General features: G+C 42.3%; 1 protein-coding gene across 1 annotated transcript in view; it reads left to right on the top strand.

The window, feature by feature from the left end:
* The window catches only part of itga11b (integrin, alpha 11b), an 85720-nt gene that overhangs the window by 45567 nt on the left and 22110 nt on the right, over window positions 1-18043 (top strand). The window contains exons 3-16 of the mRNA XM_031801739.1: window positions 79-188; window positions 613-704; window positions 809-923; window positions 1032-1159; window positions 1833-1981; window positions 2233-2377; window positions 2656-2821; window positions 3158-3228; window positions 14511-14655; window positions 15290-15438; window positions 16382-16525; window positions 17298-17501; window positions 17652-17782; window positions 17874-18037. Of these exons, the coding sequence (XP_031657599.1) occupies window positions 79-188; window positions 613-704; window positions 809-923; window positions 1032-1159; window positions 1833-1981; window positions 2233-2377; window positions 2656-2821; window positions 3158-3228; window positions 14511-14655; window positions 15290-15438; window positions 16382-16525; window positions 17298-17501; window positions 17652-17782; window positions 17874-18037 (1913 nt within the window). The remainder of the gene's footprint in view (window positions 1-78; window positions 189-612; window positions 705-808; window positions 924-1031; window positions 1160-1832; window positions 1982-2232; window positions 2378-2655; window positions 2822-3157; window positions 3229-14510; window positions 14656-15289; window positions 15439-16381; window positions 16526-17297; window positions 17502-17651; window positions 17783-17873; window positions 18038-18043) is intronic.

Raw genomic sequence — 18043 nt, 5'->3', positions numbered from 1 at the left:
TTTTTCAGCAGGGTATTCTCTCTTTTTGCCGTAGAAATGAAGATCAGTCCTCATCCTTTGCCGTTTTTGTCATTCCAGGCTACTAGTTGGAGCTCCCTTTGAAACCAGTGGCCAACACCAGACAGGCGATATATACAAATGCCCGATGGACACCAGTCCCAACACCAACTGCACTAGACTCAACCTAGGTATGGGTGAATGAGATAGATAGATTCCATACGGAACTGTTCTCCCTCCAAATCACAGCACACCTTCGCATACTTTACAGAATATGATTCCCTCCAGAAGCGGGCTCTTCGACCAGGTGTTCAGTTGGATTAGAAACACCTGGCAGCACTGTGTGCTGTAGATTGAGATCTCACATGGTTGACTCAAGTCCAACTCATGCAGAGGAAACTCTACACCCTGTTATGCCCAGTGGGAGTTATGCATGATGGACAGTTACAGTATGAATTACCCATATAGGCCACCCGATGATGCATTAAACATAGTATCATAGCATCAGCTTGACTGTGATTTCATTGATATTGTTGAATTTGTCTAATGTTGTGGTTCATTCAATGCAAATTTTTAAATGTTGTTTCTTTGTCTGCTTTCATTAATTCCTTCAAGGAAAGGTATCCCTGAACAATGTGTCAGAGCGCAAGGACAAAATGAGGCTGGGCATGACACTGACCTCCAACCCTAAGGACAACAGCTTTGTGGTGGGTGTCAATTGATCTTGACTGTTGAAAATATTAAATTGAGATTTACTGTGGTCTGTGTTTAACCCAATTGAAGGTGGTTCATCAATGGCTTTGTGTTCCAGACCTGTGGTCCTCTGTGGTCGTACGAATGTGGAAGCTCCTACTACAGCACAGGCATCTGCTCCAGGGTTAACGAAAGCTTCAAGTTCTCCAAAACCATCTCGCCGGCCTTTCAGAGTAAAAAAACTACTCTCACAATCTACAATTCACTCACATACACCTCATAAGACAATGGCTTCCCTGAGTTACTCACTGTTACAGACCGTTTCCAATTGCTTCTTCCAGGGTGCGAGACCTACATGGACATAATGATTGTCCTGGACGGGTCCAACTCCATCTACCCTTGGTATGAGGTGCAGGACTTCCTCATCAACATTCTGCAGAAGTTCTACATTGGGCCAGGTCAGATCCAGGTGTGTTATCTGAGATTCTGATCTGATTCTGATAGACAAGTATATGTACCTGAATGTGTATTATTCTGTGGCCAGTGAGTGTATATAGTCAGGTCCAAAATTAAGGTGGACCTTCCAACAAGACAATAACCCTAAGTACACATTAATATCCACAAGGAAATGGTTCATTGACCACAAAATCAAAATATTTAGTCTCCGAACCCCATTGAAAACCTGTGGTTTGAATTGAAGAGGGCAGTCTGTAAGCACAGAAGAAGAGATCTTCCCAGTGTGTTCTCCAATCTCATAAAATATTTTAGAAAAAGGCTCAGTGTCGTTATCCTCGACACAGAGGTGTATTACTTGTTAAACAAAATCTCTTTCTCTGAGCAATTTTTTTGTATAAAATCATTTTCACACAAAAATGTGCATACAATATAGCTCAACATTTGTATTATTTATTTCATATAGTCTTTTTTGCTCATCTTTATAAAGGATGCCAATAACTGTGGACCTGACTGCATGTGTGGGAGCCAGTATCTCTACGTTCTGTGTGGAAGTTGTACCCATAGGCACAGACCTAGTATCATCTTTATCTTCCTCAAATCCTAACGTTAACCATCAATGTGGAAAATACTATGCTGCCTTTAGATCAGCACCCAGGGGCAAGTGAATCACACTCCTATCTCTACAGGTTGGAGTGGTGCAGTATGGGTCGAGGGTGGTCCATGAGTTCACCCTGAATGACTTTCGCTCTGTGGAGGAGGTGGTAGAAGCAGCCAAGACCATCGACCAACGGGGAGGGGAGGAGACACGCACGGCCCTGGGCATCAATGTGGCACGGTATGAAGAGCTGCTGAACACTGGTCATAACTCTCACCCTAATCCCAAGTTTCTCAGTATCATTTTCCATAGTAGTGCCTTTCGAAACAGGGGGTAAAATAAAGCACTTTGTTGCTGAATTGGTTGTGCAGTGTGTTGAGGTAAAGTTGCTAATGCTGTTTATCCATAATGATTGAATGGCTAACTAACCGATAGTTACTCATAACGGTTAATGAGTTGACTGAGAAAAAAACAACTCTATTCACTCAAAGGACGGAGGGATTTAAACGGGGAGGTCGGAAAGGGGCTAAGAAAGTGATGCTCGTGATCACGGATGGGGAATCCCACGACAGCCCTGACCTGCAGAAGGCCATGGAGGACACTGAGGCGGACAACATCACCATGTACGCCATCGCTGTGAGTCAGCCTGTCCCTTTTTATATTCCCCTGGGAACACTGTAATCCCATTCTCTGTTCCTCCTGCCACGTCTTGGTCTATCACTTACATGTTATACCGTTTCCATATCAATATCCTGTGCTTGAATTTATATTCTCTATTTTTTAGAGCATCTGCCTACTATTCTATCAATGTTATAAAGCATTTATCAGATCATGTGCCTAGTATTCTTTTGATGTTCTAATGTATTTCCTATATCCTCTGTTTGGTATTGACATTGCATGTTATGTACCACCAGGTATTGGGCTACTACAATCGGCGCGGGATAAACCCAGAGGCCTTCTTGAAAGAGATCAAGTATATCGCCAGCGATCCTGACGACAAACACTTCTTCAATGTGACTGATGAGTCGGCGCTAAAGGACATAGTGGACGCCCTGGGAGAGAGGATCTTCAGTCTCGAGGGTATTTTCCTTTAATGACCCTTTAGTTTCATCAAGTGTTCAAGGGATTGTAATCTCAGAAACACCCAGAACACCCATACATCTTGCATGTGTTAGCTAGGCTAGCTAGCTGCATTTACTTCTGGGGGTGGACGTGTCTGAATTTGAACAACGTTTAACATTCTGCAACAGATGTTCATTTTTTTTTTAATGAAAATCTGTCTCTAGAGATTAATGGAATTGTGAAGTTTATAATGGTGGCAATATAGAACAATTCTGGAGGACTCCATTGTAGCAGACTGCAATGATCATTCTAATGAAGTGTGTAGACTAGCTGTCACTTCACTGTTCTCCACAGGAGTGAACCCTAACGGGACAGGGTTCGGTCTGCAGATGTCTCAGGCAGGCTTCTCATCACACATAGTGGAGGTGAGTCTCTGAAATAAGTCACCACATGAGTCTAACCTGGGATCTGGTTTTATACTCACTAACTCTCCCTCTCACACTTTATTGGAATAGGCAAGTTGTTTTACAGGTTCTTCCTTCCAAAAAGGTGGAGTGTTTTTTTTTCAAGGTGGGTAAAGGGCTGTTACGGTGATGGTATGAACACACCTGCGGTCACTACTCATGACCGCAGTCAAATTCCACGTGACTGTTGAGTCACGGTAACTAGGCTATCAATTACACAGGAAACTAGCAGCATACTGTATATTTAGCTATCTAAGTAATGCATTTTGAGTTTCCACTTACTGAGATGGTGAATTAGCCCAGATACATATTTTATATATTTTACCAATAAGATGTCCCTTCTGTTGGTGCGTGCAAACACAAGTGCATATGTCATTTCAACTCAACATTGTGGTTCCATTAAGAATAAAATCAAATAAATCTTATTCATAATGAATTAATGGTGCATGTTGGGAGCAGGTCATTTTCCCAACACACTTATAACATTCGTATTTCATCAACACTGCCCAGTACATGCATATTAAGTCTATAATATTCTTGACCTTCTTGAACTAATGCATATTTTCCTGCTTTCTTTAGCGCTGAGTGGACTCAGGTTTTAAATGTCAATTTGTTAAGTTAGAATGCAGGTGAAATCTATTAAAACACAGATTTTTGGAGGATCTGAGATTTGAACATTTAGAAGCCTGATCTGAATGATGAGGATAAATTGTGATGGGAATTAGAGGTCCCGTTAAGAAATGGTCCCAGGGCTTCCCACCCGGACCTGATATACACTTTACAGTGCATTCGGAAAGTATTCAGACCTCTTGACTTTTTCCAAATTTCCTTACGTTACAGCCTCAGGTGCTTGTATTGAATTGCTCTATATTATGCTACTACTATTTTATCTGAACGTTGTGATATACAGTACCAGTCGAAGGTTTGGACACATCTTAATCCCAAAAGTGATTAAATAGTTTTTTCCCCTCATGAAACTACACACAATATCCCATAATGACAAAGCAAAAACTGTTTTTTAGAAAGTTTTGCAAAACAGAAATATCACGATTACATAAGTATTCAGACCCTTTAGTCAGTACTTTGTTGAAAAACATTAGGCAGGGGGTTCCCGAGTGGCGCAGCGGTCTAAGGCACTGCATTGCAGTGCTAGAAACATCACTACAGACCCGGTGTCACGGCAGATTTCCTCCTCTTCCTCTGAAGAGGTAAAACAAGGATTGGACCGATACGCAGGGTGGTAAGTGTCCATGGTTTTAATAGGAAAACTCAACATGAACATAAATACAAAAAAAATGAACTAACCGAAACAGTCCCGTGTGGCACAAACACTGACACAGGAAACAATCACCCACAAAATACCCAAAGAATATGGCTGCCTAAATATGGCTCCCAATCAGAGACAACGATAAACACCTGCCTCTGATTGAGAACCAATCCAGGCAACAATAGACTTACCTAGACACCTAAAAGAACACAACCCCATAAATCTACAAAAACTCCTAGACAAGACAAACACATAAATCACCCATGTCACACCCTGGCCTAACCAAAAGAATAAAGAAAACAAAGATAACTAAGGCCAGGGCGTGACATATAACTAGCAATGCAAATGGCTCTGAGATATGAATAAAATTACTACACAGATCATACACGTAACGTTAGCTAGCTAACAGTACGCTTTAACTTTCCCATTGTTCCTCAACTGTAGTGTACAATATACCATCTTCTAGCTCTGAGTCTCTACTTTTATCCAACAATGTCAAATTTTGCTACATAAGATCGAATCAAGTCGGTCAGTCACATATTACTGAGTACCACTGTCCATATTTTCAAGCATAGTCGTGGCTGCATCATGTAATGGGTATGATTGTAATTGTTTGGGATTGGGGAGTTTCTCAGGATAAAAAGGAAATGGAATGAAGCTAAGCACAGATGAAAACCTGGTTGTCTTCTTTCCACCAGACACTGGATAATGAATTCACCTTGCAGCAGGACAATTACCTAAAACACAAGGCCAAATCTACACTGGAGTTGCTTACCAAGAAGACAGTGAATGTTCCTGAGTTACAGGGTTACAGTTTTTAAATCTACTTAGAAATGTATAGCAAGACTTTTAAATGGTTGTCTAGCAACGATCAACAACCAATTTGACAGAGCTTGAAGAATTTTGAAAAGAATGATGGGCAAATGTTGCACAATCCAGATGTGGAAAGCTCTTAGAGACTAATCCAGAAAGACTCACAGCTGTAATCGCTGCCAAAGGTGCTTCTACAAAGTAAGGACTTATGACTTAAATACTTATGTAAATTAAATATTTCTGTATTTAATTTTCAATAAATTAGCAAAAATGTCTAAAAACATGTTTTCACTTTGTCATTATGGGGTGTTGTGTGTTGATGGGGGAGGATGTGTTTTGTCATTATGGGGTGTTGTGTGTTGATGGGGGAGGATGTGTTTTGTCATTATGGGGTGTTGTGTGTTGATGGGGGAGGATGTGTTTTGTCATTATGGGGTGTTGTGTGTTGATGGGGGAGGATGTGTTTTGTCATTATGGGGTGTTGTGTGTTGATGGGGGAGGATGTGTTTTGTCATTATGGGGTGTTGTGTGATGATGGGGGAGGATGTGTTTTGTCATTATGGGGTGTTGTGTGTTGATGGGGGAGGATGTGTTTTGTCATTATGGGGTGTTGTGTGTTGATGGGGGAGGATGTGTTTTGTCATTATGGGGTGTTGTGTGTTGATGGGGGAGGATGTGTTTTGTCATTATGGGGTGTTGTGTGTTGATGGGGGAGGATGTGTTTTGTCATTATGGGGTGTTGTGTGTTGATGGGGGAGGATGTGTTTTGTCATTATGGGGTGTTGTGTGTTGATGGGGGAGGATGTGTTTTGTCATTATGGGGTGTTGTGTGTTGATGGGGGAGGATGTGTTTTGTCATTATGGGGTGTTGTGTGTTGATGGGGGAGGATGTGTTTTGTCATTATGGGGTGTTGTGTGTTGATGGGGGAGGATGTGTTTTGTCATTATGGGGTGTTGTGTGTTGATGGGGGAGGATGTGTTTTGTCATTATGGGGTGTTGTGTGTTTTTATTTTTTATTTTTTTTATTTTACCTTTATTTAACCAGGCAAGTCAGTTAAGAACAAATTCTTATTTTCAATGACGGCCTAGGAACAGTGGGTTAACTGCCTGTTCAGGGGCAGAACGACAGATTTGTACCTTGTCAGCTTGGGGATTAGAACTTGCAACCTTTTGGTTACTAGTCCAACGCTCTAACCACTAGGCTACCCTGCCGCCCCGTGTTGATGGGGGAGGATGTGTTTTGTCATTATGGGGTGTTGTGTGTTGATGGGGGAGGATGTGTTTTGTATCCATTTTGAAGTCAGGGTGTAACAACAATATGTGGAATAATTCAAGGGGTATGAATACTTTCTGAAGGCACTCTATCTAAAAAAATATGTACATTTATCTGCATATGTGTAAGCATACCTCTTGGGCTGTCTGTATCCTCCTGACTTGCGGTTCTTTTTTTAAATGAATATATGGGTAATATATTGAAATGAATGTGAGTCTTTTACATGTAGTTATTGCTTGCTTTTCTAAAGTCTACCAACCTTGCCAGCAGTCATGCCAGCTAAGATAGTCAGACAAGCTAGCTACTCGAACTTGCTCTATAACCTGAAATGGCTTATTGACAGCTAGTTATGAAGTTGGGAGTTTGGAAACCTATCTGGCTAGCTAAAGCCAACTTCATAAAATTGCTAGTTGGCTAGTAGTATACAGAGAAAAAACAACAACAATCAAATGAATCCGTGCCCCCTATTGGCATGACGCCTCTGGTTGGGAGCTGACTAGCCTACCTGACAGATATTCATGCCATATCTATGTTGCACTGCATCATTTAGGCTACAGTATTTAAAATGATTTGAATACGCCAACAACATCCATTCTATTTTCACCTTATATAAGTGTTCTGCTGTTCTGACATATGCAACATTGCAGTTGCATTAATGACAAGTAGCCAGGGCTCGAAATGAAGGGCTTATCTTTTTATTTTTTACATTTAAAAAAATGAATAACTCTGTGACGGTTCAAAACAGACTCTGGGACAGTTCTGGGATGCTAGATCCAAAGTTCCTACATCCACTGTAAATCCCCAAATTTTGAAATAACGAAACTGATAGAACAGATTAGAAAGTTGATAAACTATTATTTATTTCTTCACATTATAATCAGCAATGCGCACACAACAATAAGCTCACATTTACTCAAATGCAAGTAGAGGGGAAAACATTATTGCTCATCGGACATGCCAATGGCAGAGATGGAAGTAAATATCCATAAAAAATGTTGAAAGAAGGGACACCTAAAGATGCAGAAATATATAGGTTGCTAATATGACTAGGAATGTACCTTTGGCTGCTGAAAGAAAGTTTGAAAACCAAGAGAACAGAAGAGAAATGTTGGTTTCAATGAGGCTAGGAGGAAGTGTTCATAAAACAATTCCATGGTTGGATTTTGGCTAGGCTACATTGAAGCAATATGCATCATTAGGACTATATGAAGTAAAACGTCCAGATTTCAAGCAATTTATGGTTTCAAAATGCTGACAGATCGCAAAGTGGCGATGTGCTGTACACAACAGGCACTGGCCTTTGTCTTCGCTGTTGTGACCATTTGATCTGAACATGTATGTTGACAGAATCAAACCTTAAAGGGCAATTCCGCCACTTTTCAACCTCAAATTCCTAACCTCAGCACCAAACCAGTGTCTACATGTATAAAAACAGCACTTTTCTATGATCTGTGGTTAAAAAGATAAAGGCCCTGAAAAATGCTTCTCTGTGACATCACAGGGTAGGATTAAAAGTACAAAACAGAGATTTTCAAAACCTGCAAAGAGTTTCTAGCTAAAGGGAGGTTATTGTCTTGCTCCCAATGTCACCGCGAATATCAAGTGTTTGAAAATCACTGTTTTTACAATGTTGTAACTTTTGATGATGTCATTGGGTATAACTTTATATTTTTTTCTACTAAAACGTAGGAATGCGCCGCTTCATGTATGTTAACACTAGGGATGGGCACGCATATTCAAATATGCGAACAGACGTTAGTATTCAAATATTTGCGAGAGTATTCATTTTTGAAAAACATTTATCATAGGCCTATTTTAACAATGAAAAGGCTTTGTCTAAATGATATTAAATGATCTAAGTGACATTGCTACACATAAGGATATACCATGACATTTTAAATTCTTAACTAAAAATAAAAAATTAACTTTTAAATGTAGGTTTATGACTTGCACAACATAAAAATACATCCTTTAATAGCCCACATGGGTTTCATGCGTTTTAGTTGTTATTCTCGGCCAATGAAAGTGGCACTGTCTACAGTCAGTGCTTCTATGTGTAGCAAGCAATTTGGGAGCTCTCTAATCAGTGCAAAATGTAATGAAAATGATGGAATTAAGTTAATTAAATGAGAAGGAGTTGGTTACAATGACGAGCAAACATCAATTAGGCTATTCTTTAATCTGCATGGAATTGAGCAAAATAGCCATAAATAGTCTAGGTAACTAGCTAGCTAGCTCGCTGGCTATCTTAGCTAGCTTATTTACATCGATTTGTTGCAGTCAGTCATCCAGATGGGATGATAGATAACCTGTGGAATGTACAACTTTGTCTAACTAGTGTGAGTCTATGTGGCTTGTCTCTCTCCCTCTCTCTCCCTCACTCACTCACTCGCTCACCGGCCCCTGCCCACCCACTGTGGGGACCACCATTGGACTGGGGAAGCAACGTTTTGGAACGTCCAGATAGAAATATGCTATGTAGAACAAACATGCATCTCTGACATGCAGAATATGGAATCACGTCAGCTCTATTTTTGGTATTTCTATCTGAAACGTTCAAGAACGTTTTCGTACTAAACATGGCCCAGGTGTGAATTGCAAGTAGGGCCATGGGGAGGTTGCATTCCAATGAGTTGTGTCCGGGGCTGAACGGAACCGAATCTGTTGTATTTATACACCGCTTTAAAGAACTCTTGGGAAGACTACATTACCCAGGTGGGAGTTGTATGTTGGTGAAAGATGATGGGTGGTAGATGATGAATGTGAGCTACCTCTAAGGAGCTCATATTATTGTTCATATTAGCATGGACCACGGCACTGTGGATACTGGAGAAAGCATTAACCGTCTCTGGGGAAAATGATATATTCATCAACGTATTGTTGGATTCTAGGCACAGGGGCAATTTGAGAATGAGTTGATGATAACGTTGTGGAAAGTATTTTTTGTTGGCGGAGGGAGGGGTGGGGGGGGGGGGCTTTAAGAGGAAAACAGGCAAGAGAGTACAGATGGTTTAGTTGAATGCAGAGCTTGCCAGCTAAACACATGCATACACAGACAGACAGACAGACAGACAGACAGACAGGCAGACAGGCAGACAGGCAGACAGGCAGACAGACAGACAGACAGACAGACAGACAGACAGACAGACAGACAGACAGACAGACAGACAGACAGACAGACAGACAGACAGACAGACAGACAGACAGACAGACAGACAGACAGACAGACAGACAGACAGACAGACAGACATTAACACACACAGTATACACATTAACACAGATACACACTGATCAACAAGCTCACACGACACAGACACACCAAATATTTTGAGATTGTCCTATTGTGATGGAATTTATTTGCTCATAGTTTGAAATCCTAGTATATTTAGGGGATTATTAGCTGAAGTCATTTAATATAGTAAGTCAAAATAATATGGAAAGATTTGTTCAGGTCATTGGTTGTTTTGGCTGACATTGCCGTACTACTGACATGAGTAATTTGGGGTTTTACCTCTTGCATACCAAATCCCAGTCTTCAGGGATCTCTCCAGGTATCAGTTTTATGTATCATCTCACTTTTGTTTGTCTCCTCAATCCTCATTTGTCTCTACATTGGCCATTTGAATGCTGTTCCCTCATATCAGGGCAGGGAAGCACACTGTCCATATCGCAACTTGTGGCTGTGTCTGAAAACAGTACCCTACCGGTTTCATTTTGTTTGTTGTCAGTGACTCTTTGTTAGATTCCCTTCTGTTTGAGCGTCATTTTTGGTTTTCTTGCTAGGGGAACGTAACACTGTCAAATCCTTTCTTCCTCCGTCATCCTTGTTTCCTCAGTCCTTCTCAAAGCTCATTGGAAAAGGATATCCGAGGGAGGTACGTTGGATTCTCTCCTTCAATGCACTTTGAGAAGAAATGAGGAAACAAGAATGGATGAAATAAGGATGTAACCTTTTCAAAAACAGTCGCCTGCAACCCACCTTGAACCTCATATGGCTACTTCCTCCAACCACTTTTCCACACTGGTATGGCCAACAACTCAGGTTTTTTCACACTTGGTCCCTTTCAGACCATTTTTGTTAACTCAGTGCAGTTCACTTAATATTGTGTCCAGTGTGAACACTCCAAAGGAACTCAGACCCCTCAAAAGAGCCCCCAAAGCAAACAGGACTGAGAGGTGGTCTGAGTTTGGTTCCCTTTAATTCCTTGGTCCGGTTCCATTTTTTTAGGGCAACGTGAACACTAAGCCCCCAGGTTCACTTGTCATTATTCCCTCACCACACACTAGAATACTGCAACACCGTGTCACCTGCCATAACCTCTCACATTGGTGCCACAAAAGAGAAGATGATGATGCGCAGGTTTGCAGAAAATAACGTGTGCTGTTCTTGGATATTGATTAGCGATTGTCAATGATGCACAGAAATGCCAAAATATGTGTGGAGTTTTTAGTTCAGATTATTTGTTTACAATATGTGATCTATAAAGAGAGCTTCATAAGCTGTTTATTCGCTTGTGGGGTTTGAATGGTGTGAGAAGACAACAACATATTTGATGAGAATCCCAACATGGGATACAAAATCAATTCTAGCCCTTAAAGGGGCAGTAGCCTACATTGTGTGTGCAATTTTCAATTAAAGCATTATTTAATCGGCAGCTGTTCTTCTGCTATTTATCCTGCAAAAGATAATATTTACATGTTAATATTATCTTTTGATTACAATGTTTATGTCTCATCTTTTAACTAAATGCAATCTATTAGCTTCCAAAATGTAAGTAGGTATAAAGAGTATTCAGACCCCTTGACTTTTTCCTCATTTTTTAAATTACAGCCTTATTCTAAAATCCTAAGCAATCTACACAAAATACCCCATAATGACAAAGTGAAAACATGTTTTTTGAAATTTTGGCAAATATATTAAAGACAGAAATACCTTATAAGTATTCAGACCCTTTCCTATGAGACTCAAACTTGAGATCAGGGTCATCCTGTTTCCATTGATCATCCTTGAGATGAACTTGATTGGAGTTCACCTGTGGTAAATTCAATTGATTGGACAGATCTGAAGAAAGGTCCCAAAAAAAAGAAGGCCTGCAGCATTGAAGATCTCCAACAACACAGTGGTCTCCATCATTCTTAAATGGAACAAGTTTGGAACCGCCAAGACTCTTCCTTGAGCTTGCCGCCTGGCCAAACTGAGCAATCGGGGGAGAAGGGCCTTGGTCAGGAAGGTGACCAAGAACCCGATGATCACCCTGACAGAGCTCTAGAGTTCCTCTGTGGAGATGGGAGAACTTTCCAGGAGGACAACCATCTCTGCAGCACCTCACCAATCAGGCCTTCATGGTAGAGTGGCCAGACGGAAGCCACTCCTCAGTAAAGGGCACATGACAGCCCGCTTGGAGTTTGCCAAAAGGCACCAAAAGATTCTCAGACTATGAGAAACAAGATTCTCTGGTCTGATGAAACCAAGATTGAACTCTTTGGCCTGAATGCCAAGCGTCACGTCTGTAGGAAACCTGGCTCCATCCCTACGGTGAAGCATGGTGGAGGGGATTTTTTTCAGTGGCAGGGACTGGGAGACTAGTCAGGATCGAGGCAAAGATGAATGGAGCAAAGTACAGAGAGATCCTTGATGAAAACCGAAGCACTCAGGACCTCAGACTGGGGCGAAGATTTACCTTCTAACAGGACAACGACCCTAAGCACACAGCCAAGACAATGAAGGAGTGGCTTCGGACAAGTCTCTGAATGTCCTTGCATGGCCCAGCTAGAGCCCGGACCCGATCGATCGAACATCTCTGGAGAGACCTTAAAATAGATATGCAGCAATACTCCAGAGCTTGAGACGATCTGCATTGAATAATGGGAAAAACTCCTCAAATACAGGTGTGCCGAGCTTGTAGTATCATACTCAAGAAGACTGAGGCTGTAATCGCTGCCAAAGGTGTTTCAACAAAGTACTGAGTACAGGTTCTGAATACTTATGGAAATGTGATATTTCTGTTTTTTTTTTAATATAAATTAGCAACAATTGCTAAAATCCTGTTTTTACTTAGTCATTATAGGGCTTTCAAGTTTAGAATAGTGCTGTAACCTAATAAAATGTGGAAAAAGTTAAGGGGACTGAATACTTTCCGAAGGCACTGTATAGCTGTCCAATAACATATTCTGATGGAATGGCTTGTCCTGCACAACCCAGTGCATTGGCTGAATGTTGGAAAAAGATCTGGGTTCCTTTTTAAACATAACAATGTGAATGGAAATAGGACTCAGACCACAAATATGTGAAGTGAACTGACAAAAGAGTTGAGTCCTCATTCAAAGGCAAGGACAGTGTGAATACAAAGAGACTTGAGTTATTTAGCTTCTTTTTTTTACCCCAGAGTTCCCTTTAAAGAGGACTGAGATCGCGTCTTTTAAAGAGGACTGTATGTGAAAACACCCTATCACAGAAGGGCCAGTAAACTTACTCTCTGCCTGTCTGTACATGTAAATTAGTGAATAAACTATTAGCTAATACCCATATTCTTAAAATCATAAGTCATGGATAATACTGTATCCATCCCAATGGGAGACTTACTTTACTCCGCAACAGTTGCCATGGCAGCCAGTCAAACTGTCCACGTCGACAGCCTATGACTATGAGTGAGGGAATACTTGGCCATGGCGTATCTTCACAACAGCCCCGCTGCTGTCTTGATTTAGCCATGACTGTAGCGTTGGCTGAAATCTGTCCGCTGGCATGGTGTCAGTATTTCAACTTTTATTAGTAAATTCACATGGGCTGTGTATGCGGCACTATTACAACCCTGTAGAACACGGTTTCTCTTGAACATCTTCTTTCTCTCTTCCAAAGGTTAAGGAAGACCGCTGCTATAGTACCGTACATGCGGTCTGCTGAGTATAGTTTGGTGGTCAATGCTAATCTGGTCCCAGATCTGATTGTGCTTTCTTGCCAGCACCTATGGTCATTTTCAAGTCACGTGACCATTGGAGGCAGCAAGACACCACAAAACAGATCTGGGATCAGGCGAACTTGAAGTATGGTGACAGTGGTGATAGCTTCACCGGTATCTAAAACAATAATACAAAACAGTATGAGAGTTTGACAGGGCTCAATGAACATTCCCATGCAGCCTAATGGAGCATTGCACACACTACTGGGGATTTGGTCGGTGACCATGATCCCTGTTTTTCTTGCTCTGAGAGATGTGTAGAGATGTGTAACTCACGGTTGAATGACTTTCACCTCTGGACATGACATACTGTACAGAGCATTCACATCTGCGTGTGACGGTGTGTGTATAGTTCATTCAACACCACCTGTGCGTGTATGTGTGTTTGTTAAATGTAATCATGTGTTTTTATTGAGAAAGTTTAGCAATGATGGTGATGCATTCATGTTGGAAAGTGTAACCAAGCCGTTTGTTTCCTTGTTGCCCGGTGCTCTTTTTAAAATGTATTTTTAACCTTTATTTAACTAGGCAAGTCAGTTAAGAACAAATTCTTATTTACAATGACGGCCTAGGAACAGTGGGTTAACTGCCTGTTCAGGGGCAGAACGACAGATTTGTACCTTGTCAGCTCTGGGATTTGAACTTGCAACCTTTCGGTTACTAGTCCAACACTCTAAACACTTGGCTACCCTGCCATTTGAGAACACCAGGATAGGGAGTGGAAAATTAACAAAGAATAAATCAACTCACTGAAAGGATTGGACTTACTCAAAAGACAAATGTTCAACCCATTATTTCTCATAAAAGACATATCTGTCCACCATCATCCCTCTCTGCTTTGGTACCTCTTTGTACAGTGGCGAAAGAGGTACATTGACCTAATGAGAGATTTGTATTTGGTGAGTGATGTGAAAATGCTTTTTCCTGTAGGATGGCATATTGGTGGGGGCCGTGGGGGCCTATGACTGGAACGGGGCTGTTCTGAAAGAGACACGTCATGGGAAGGTAGTCCCACCCAAGTCCTCCTATCTGGAAGAGTTCCCAGAAGAACTGAAGAACCATGGGGCCTACTTGGGTGAGTGAACTGGATGGGCAGGTATAATTGTGTAGGTGGATGGCTGGATGGGTGGGTGGATGGACGGACAGATGGATAGATGGATGAATGGATAGATGGATGGATGCATAGACTAATAAATAAAGAGATGAATGGGTGTGTGGATAGATGAATAAATAAATGGATGGAGGAATAGTCTGTCTAACATTGCATGCAGTACTATACTATAGTGTGATTCTTTTTCTTTTTTGACAATTTAAAAACAATAGACAACTTAACATTTACACACACACATTTTAGCAGACAAGTTCTTTACCTATTCTGTCCGTCTCATTTTCTCTAATTTCTCATCCTTTGAATATCTCCAGTGCTTGTAATACTTTATGCCATATGGCTTCAAATTGCACTATTTTGTTTCACTCTGGAGCCCAAATGTTTCTGTATTTAGATAATAATGCATTTGATTCATTCACTGTCTTAACGATGGAGGGTCATCTTGATTTCCAATTTTTAAGAAAATATTTTTTCAAAATGATTGACAAGGACAATACAGTTCAACCGATTGGTTATCTCACTGCACACCCATAACTGCACCCTCTCCCATAACTTTTGGACAGTGCCTTCAGAAAGTGTGTCCTTGTGTCCAATCTCCCAGGTTACACAGTAAATTCAGTGGTGTCGGCCAAAGGCAGGCAGCTCTATGTTGCTGGAGCCCCTCGCTTCAACCACACAGGCAAAGTCATCATCTTTACCCTGAGAAACAATGGCAACCTCACCATCCTACACTCACTCAAAGGCCAGCAGGTGAGACACACCAAGAGATATAAATGAGTAATACAAGGGGGCCAAGGACTGAACATTGGGGCACACCATTACAGGCAGGTGCTTGAGTTGATTTGCTTAAACAAACAAACACACACCAACAAGACACACTGACACCGACACTGACACCCACAAACACATTCACACACACACACACACACACACACACACACACACACACACACACACACACACACACACACACACACACACACACACACACACACACACACACACTCTACGTGTCAAGCTCGTGTGTGCACACGTGTGACACATTGGAGTCTTCGTTACATTATGGTCTAGACTCGGCTGCCCGGTCCAGATGGCCTTTGTCTCATCGGCCCATGTGCTTCTCATCTGTATGCATCCAATCAAAACAGGGTATGCTACTGAGCACAGACGCATCGCCCTGGGCAACAGGCTCCCTGTAAATAAGGTCTAACCACTGTGTCAGACCAGACTGTTGTTTGGGAGAGGGAGGGGGGAGTAGAGTCCTAGAGTCAGCGCTGCGCATTCCTGAGGGGACATTAGAAATGCAGTACGCCTCTAGGATTAATTACGGCTGCTGTGGTGTTTTCTGAGGTAGCCTGAGGCCACTTGGGCAAGATTTACAGTAAGCTAGTCCAGCTGGGATGTGTTAGGTGGTGCATCCGGTCTCACATGCCTCCCCTTCCCTCTTACACTCCTTCCTTGCTTGTGGGTTATATGGGCTAAAAATACGATTAGGACAATTAAATGGACTTGATATGAATGGGGTTTTCCCCTCACTGGATGCTATGGGCGGTAATTGTACTGTGTTAATTTAACTATTTTCAAATTGTGATATGGTTCGGGCTGAATGTGCATAGATATAAATGAATCACTGTTCTGCACATTTTAGAAGAGCACATATGGCTTGACTCTTTGTCATCTGGTGTGTCTGTAGATTGGGTCATACTACGGGAGTGAGCTAGCTCCTCTGGACATCGATGGGGACGGTGTGACAGACTTCCTCCTGGTTGCAGCGCCCATGTTCTTCAGTAAGGGCTGGGAGAGGGGCAAGGTGTACGTCTACAGGGTGACTCAGCAGGTGAGAACCAGGAGAAGTGAATCGGAGTGTACATGAACACTATACATGCACAAGTATGTGGACACCCCTTAAAAATAGTGGATTTAGCTATTTCAGCCACACCTGTTGCTGACAGGTGTATAAAATCGAGCACACAGCCATGCAATCTCCATAGACAAACATTGTCAGTAGAATGACCTAACTAAAGAGCTCAGTGACTTTCAGCATGGCACCGCCATAGGATGCCACCTTTCCAACAAGTCAGTTCATCAAATGTCTGCCCTGCTAGAGCTGCTCTGGTCCACTGGAAGTGCTTTTATTGTGAAGTGGAAATCTCTAGGAGCAACAACGGCTCAGCCGCGAAGTGGTAGACCACACAAGCTCACAGAATGGGACCACTGAGAGCTGAAGCTGCCATTCGACTCTGGAGCAGTGGAAATGTGTTCTCTGGAGTGATGAATCACGATTCACCATCAAGTAGTCCGACGGACAAATCTGGGTTTGGCGATGCCAGGAGAATGCTACCTACCTAATGCCACCTGTAAAGTTTGGTGGAAGAGGAATAATGATCTGGGGATGTTTTTCATGGTTCGGGCTAGGCCCCTTAGTTCCAGTGAAGGGACATCTTAATGCTACAGCATACAATTACATTCTAAACGATTCTGTGCCTCCAACTTTGTGTCAACAGTTTGGGGAAGGCCCATTCCTGATTCAGCATGACAATGCCCCTGTGCACCAAGCAAGGTCCATACAGAAATGGCTTGTCGAGATTTCTCTCTTTCTCTATCTACAGAACCATTTCCTTTTGGAAGGGACACTTGAGGTCTCCGACCAGTCCCAGAACTCTCGTTTTGGTGGAGCGATGGCCCCTATCCCTGATATGAATGGTGACTCGTACAGTGAGGTAGTGGTGGGAGCTCCTCTAGAGGACGATCACCAGGGGGCCATCTACCTGTTCTACGGCCAGCTCAGTGGCATACAACACAAATACAGACAGGTGAGCTCAGTGGCACACAACCCCTAGTCACGCAGTGGGATTATTCAGAACCAATACTAAAAGTATTTTTTGCTGTCTCACTAACTGCCTTTTTCTCCCTCCCTCCCTCCCTTACAACCCCCCCCCCCCCCCCCTCTCTCTCTCTCTCAGAGAATTGGAGCAGCAGGCTTCTCTGCTGGTCTGCAGTATTTTGGCCGCAGTGTTCATGGGATGATGGATGTCAATGAAGACGGGTTGGTGGACTTGGCAGTGGGCGCATTAGGTGCAGCAGTACTGATCTGGTTAGTGACACACACTCCCATACTATTGCAGTCCCATCGTTCACACATAGACACACTGATAATGTCCCTTATGCCCCTTCTCTTCCCTCAGGTCTCGCAGTGTGGTGCGCATCCAAGGAAAAATCACTTTTGAACCGGAAAAGATCAACACCTTCAACAAGGACTGCCGCAGGGGAGGCAAGGACGTCACCTGCATGTCTGCCATCGTGTGTATCAGTCTGGAGGCCAGGACTCGGATGCAGAGCCATGGAGTGGGTGTGT

This window comes from Oncorhynchus kisutch, linkage group LG22 (assembly GCF_002021735.2).
Source record: "Oncorhynchus kisutch isolate 150728-3 linkage group LG22, Okis_V2, whole genome shotgun sequence".
NCBI lineage: Eukaryota > Metazoa > Chordata > Actinopteri > Salmoniformes > Salmonidae > Oncorhynchus > Oncorhynchus kisutch.
The sequence above is the reverse complement of the archived record's forward strand: the minus strand, read 5'-3'. Positions and strand labels throughout refer to the sequence as shown.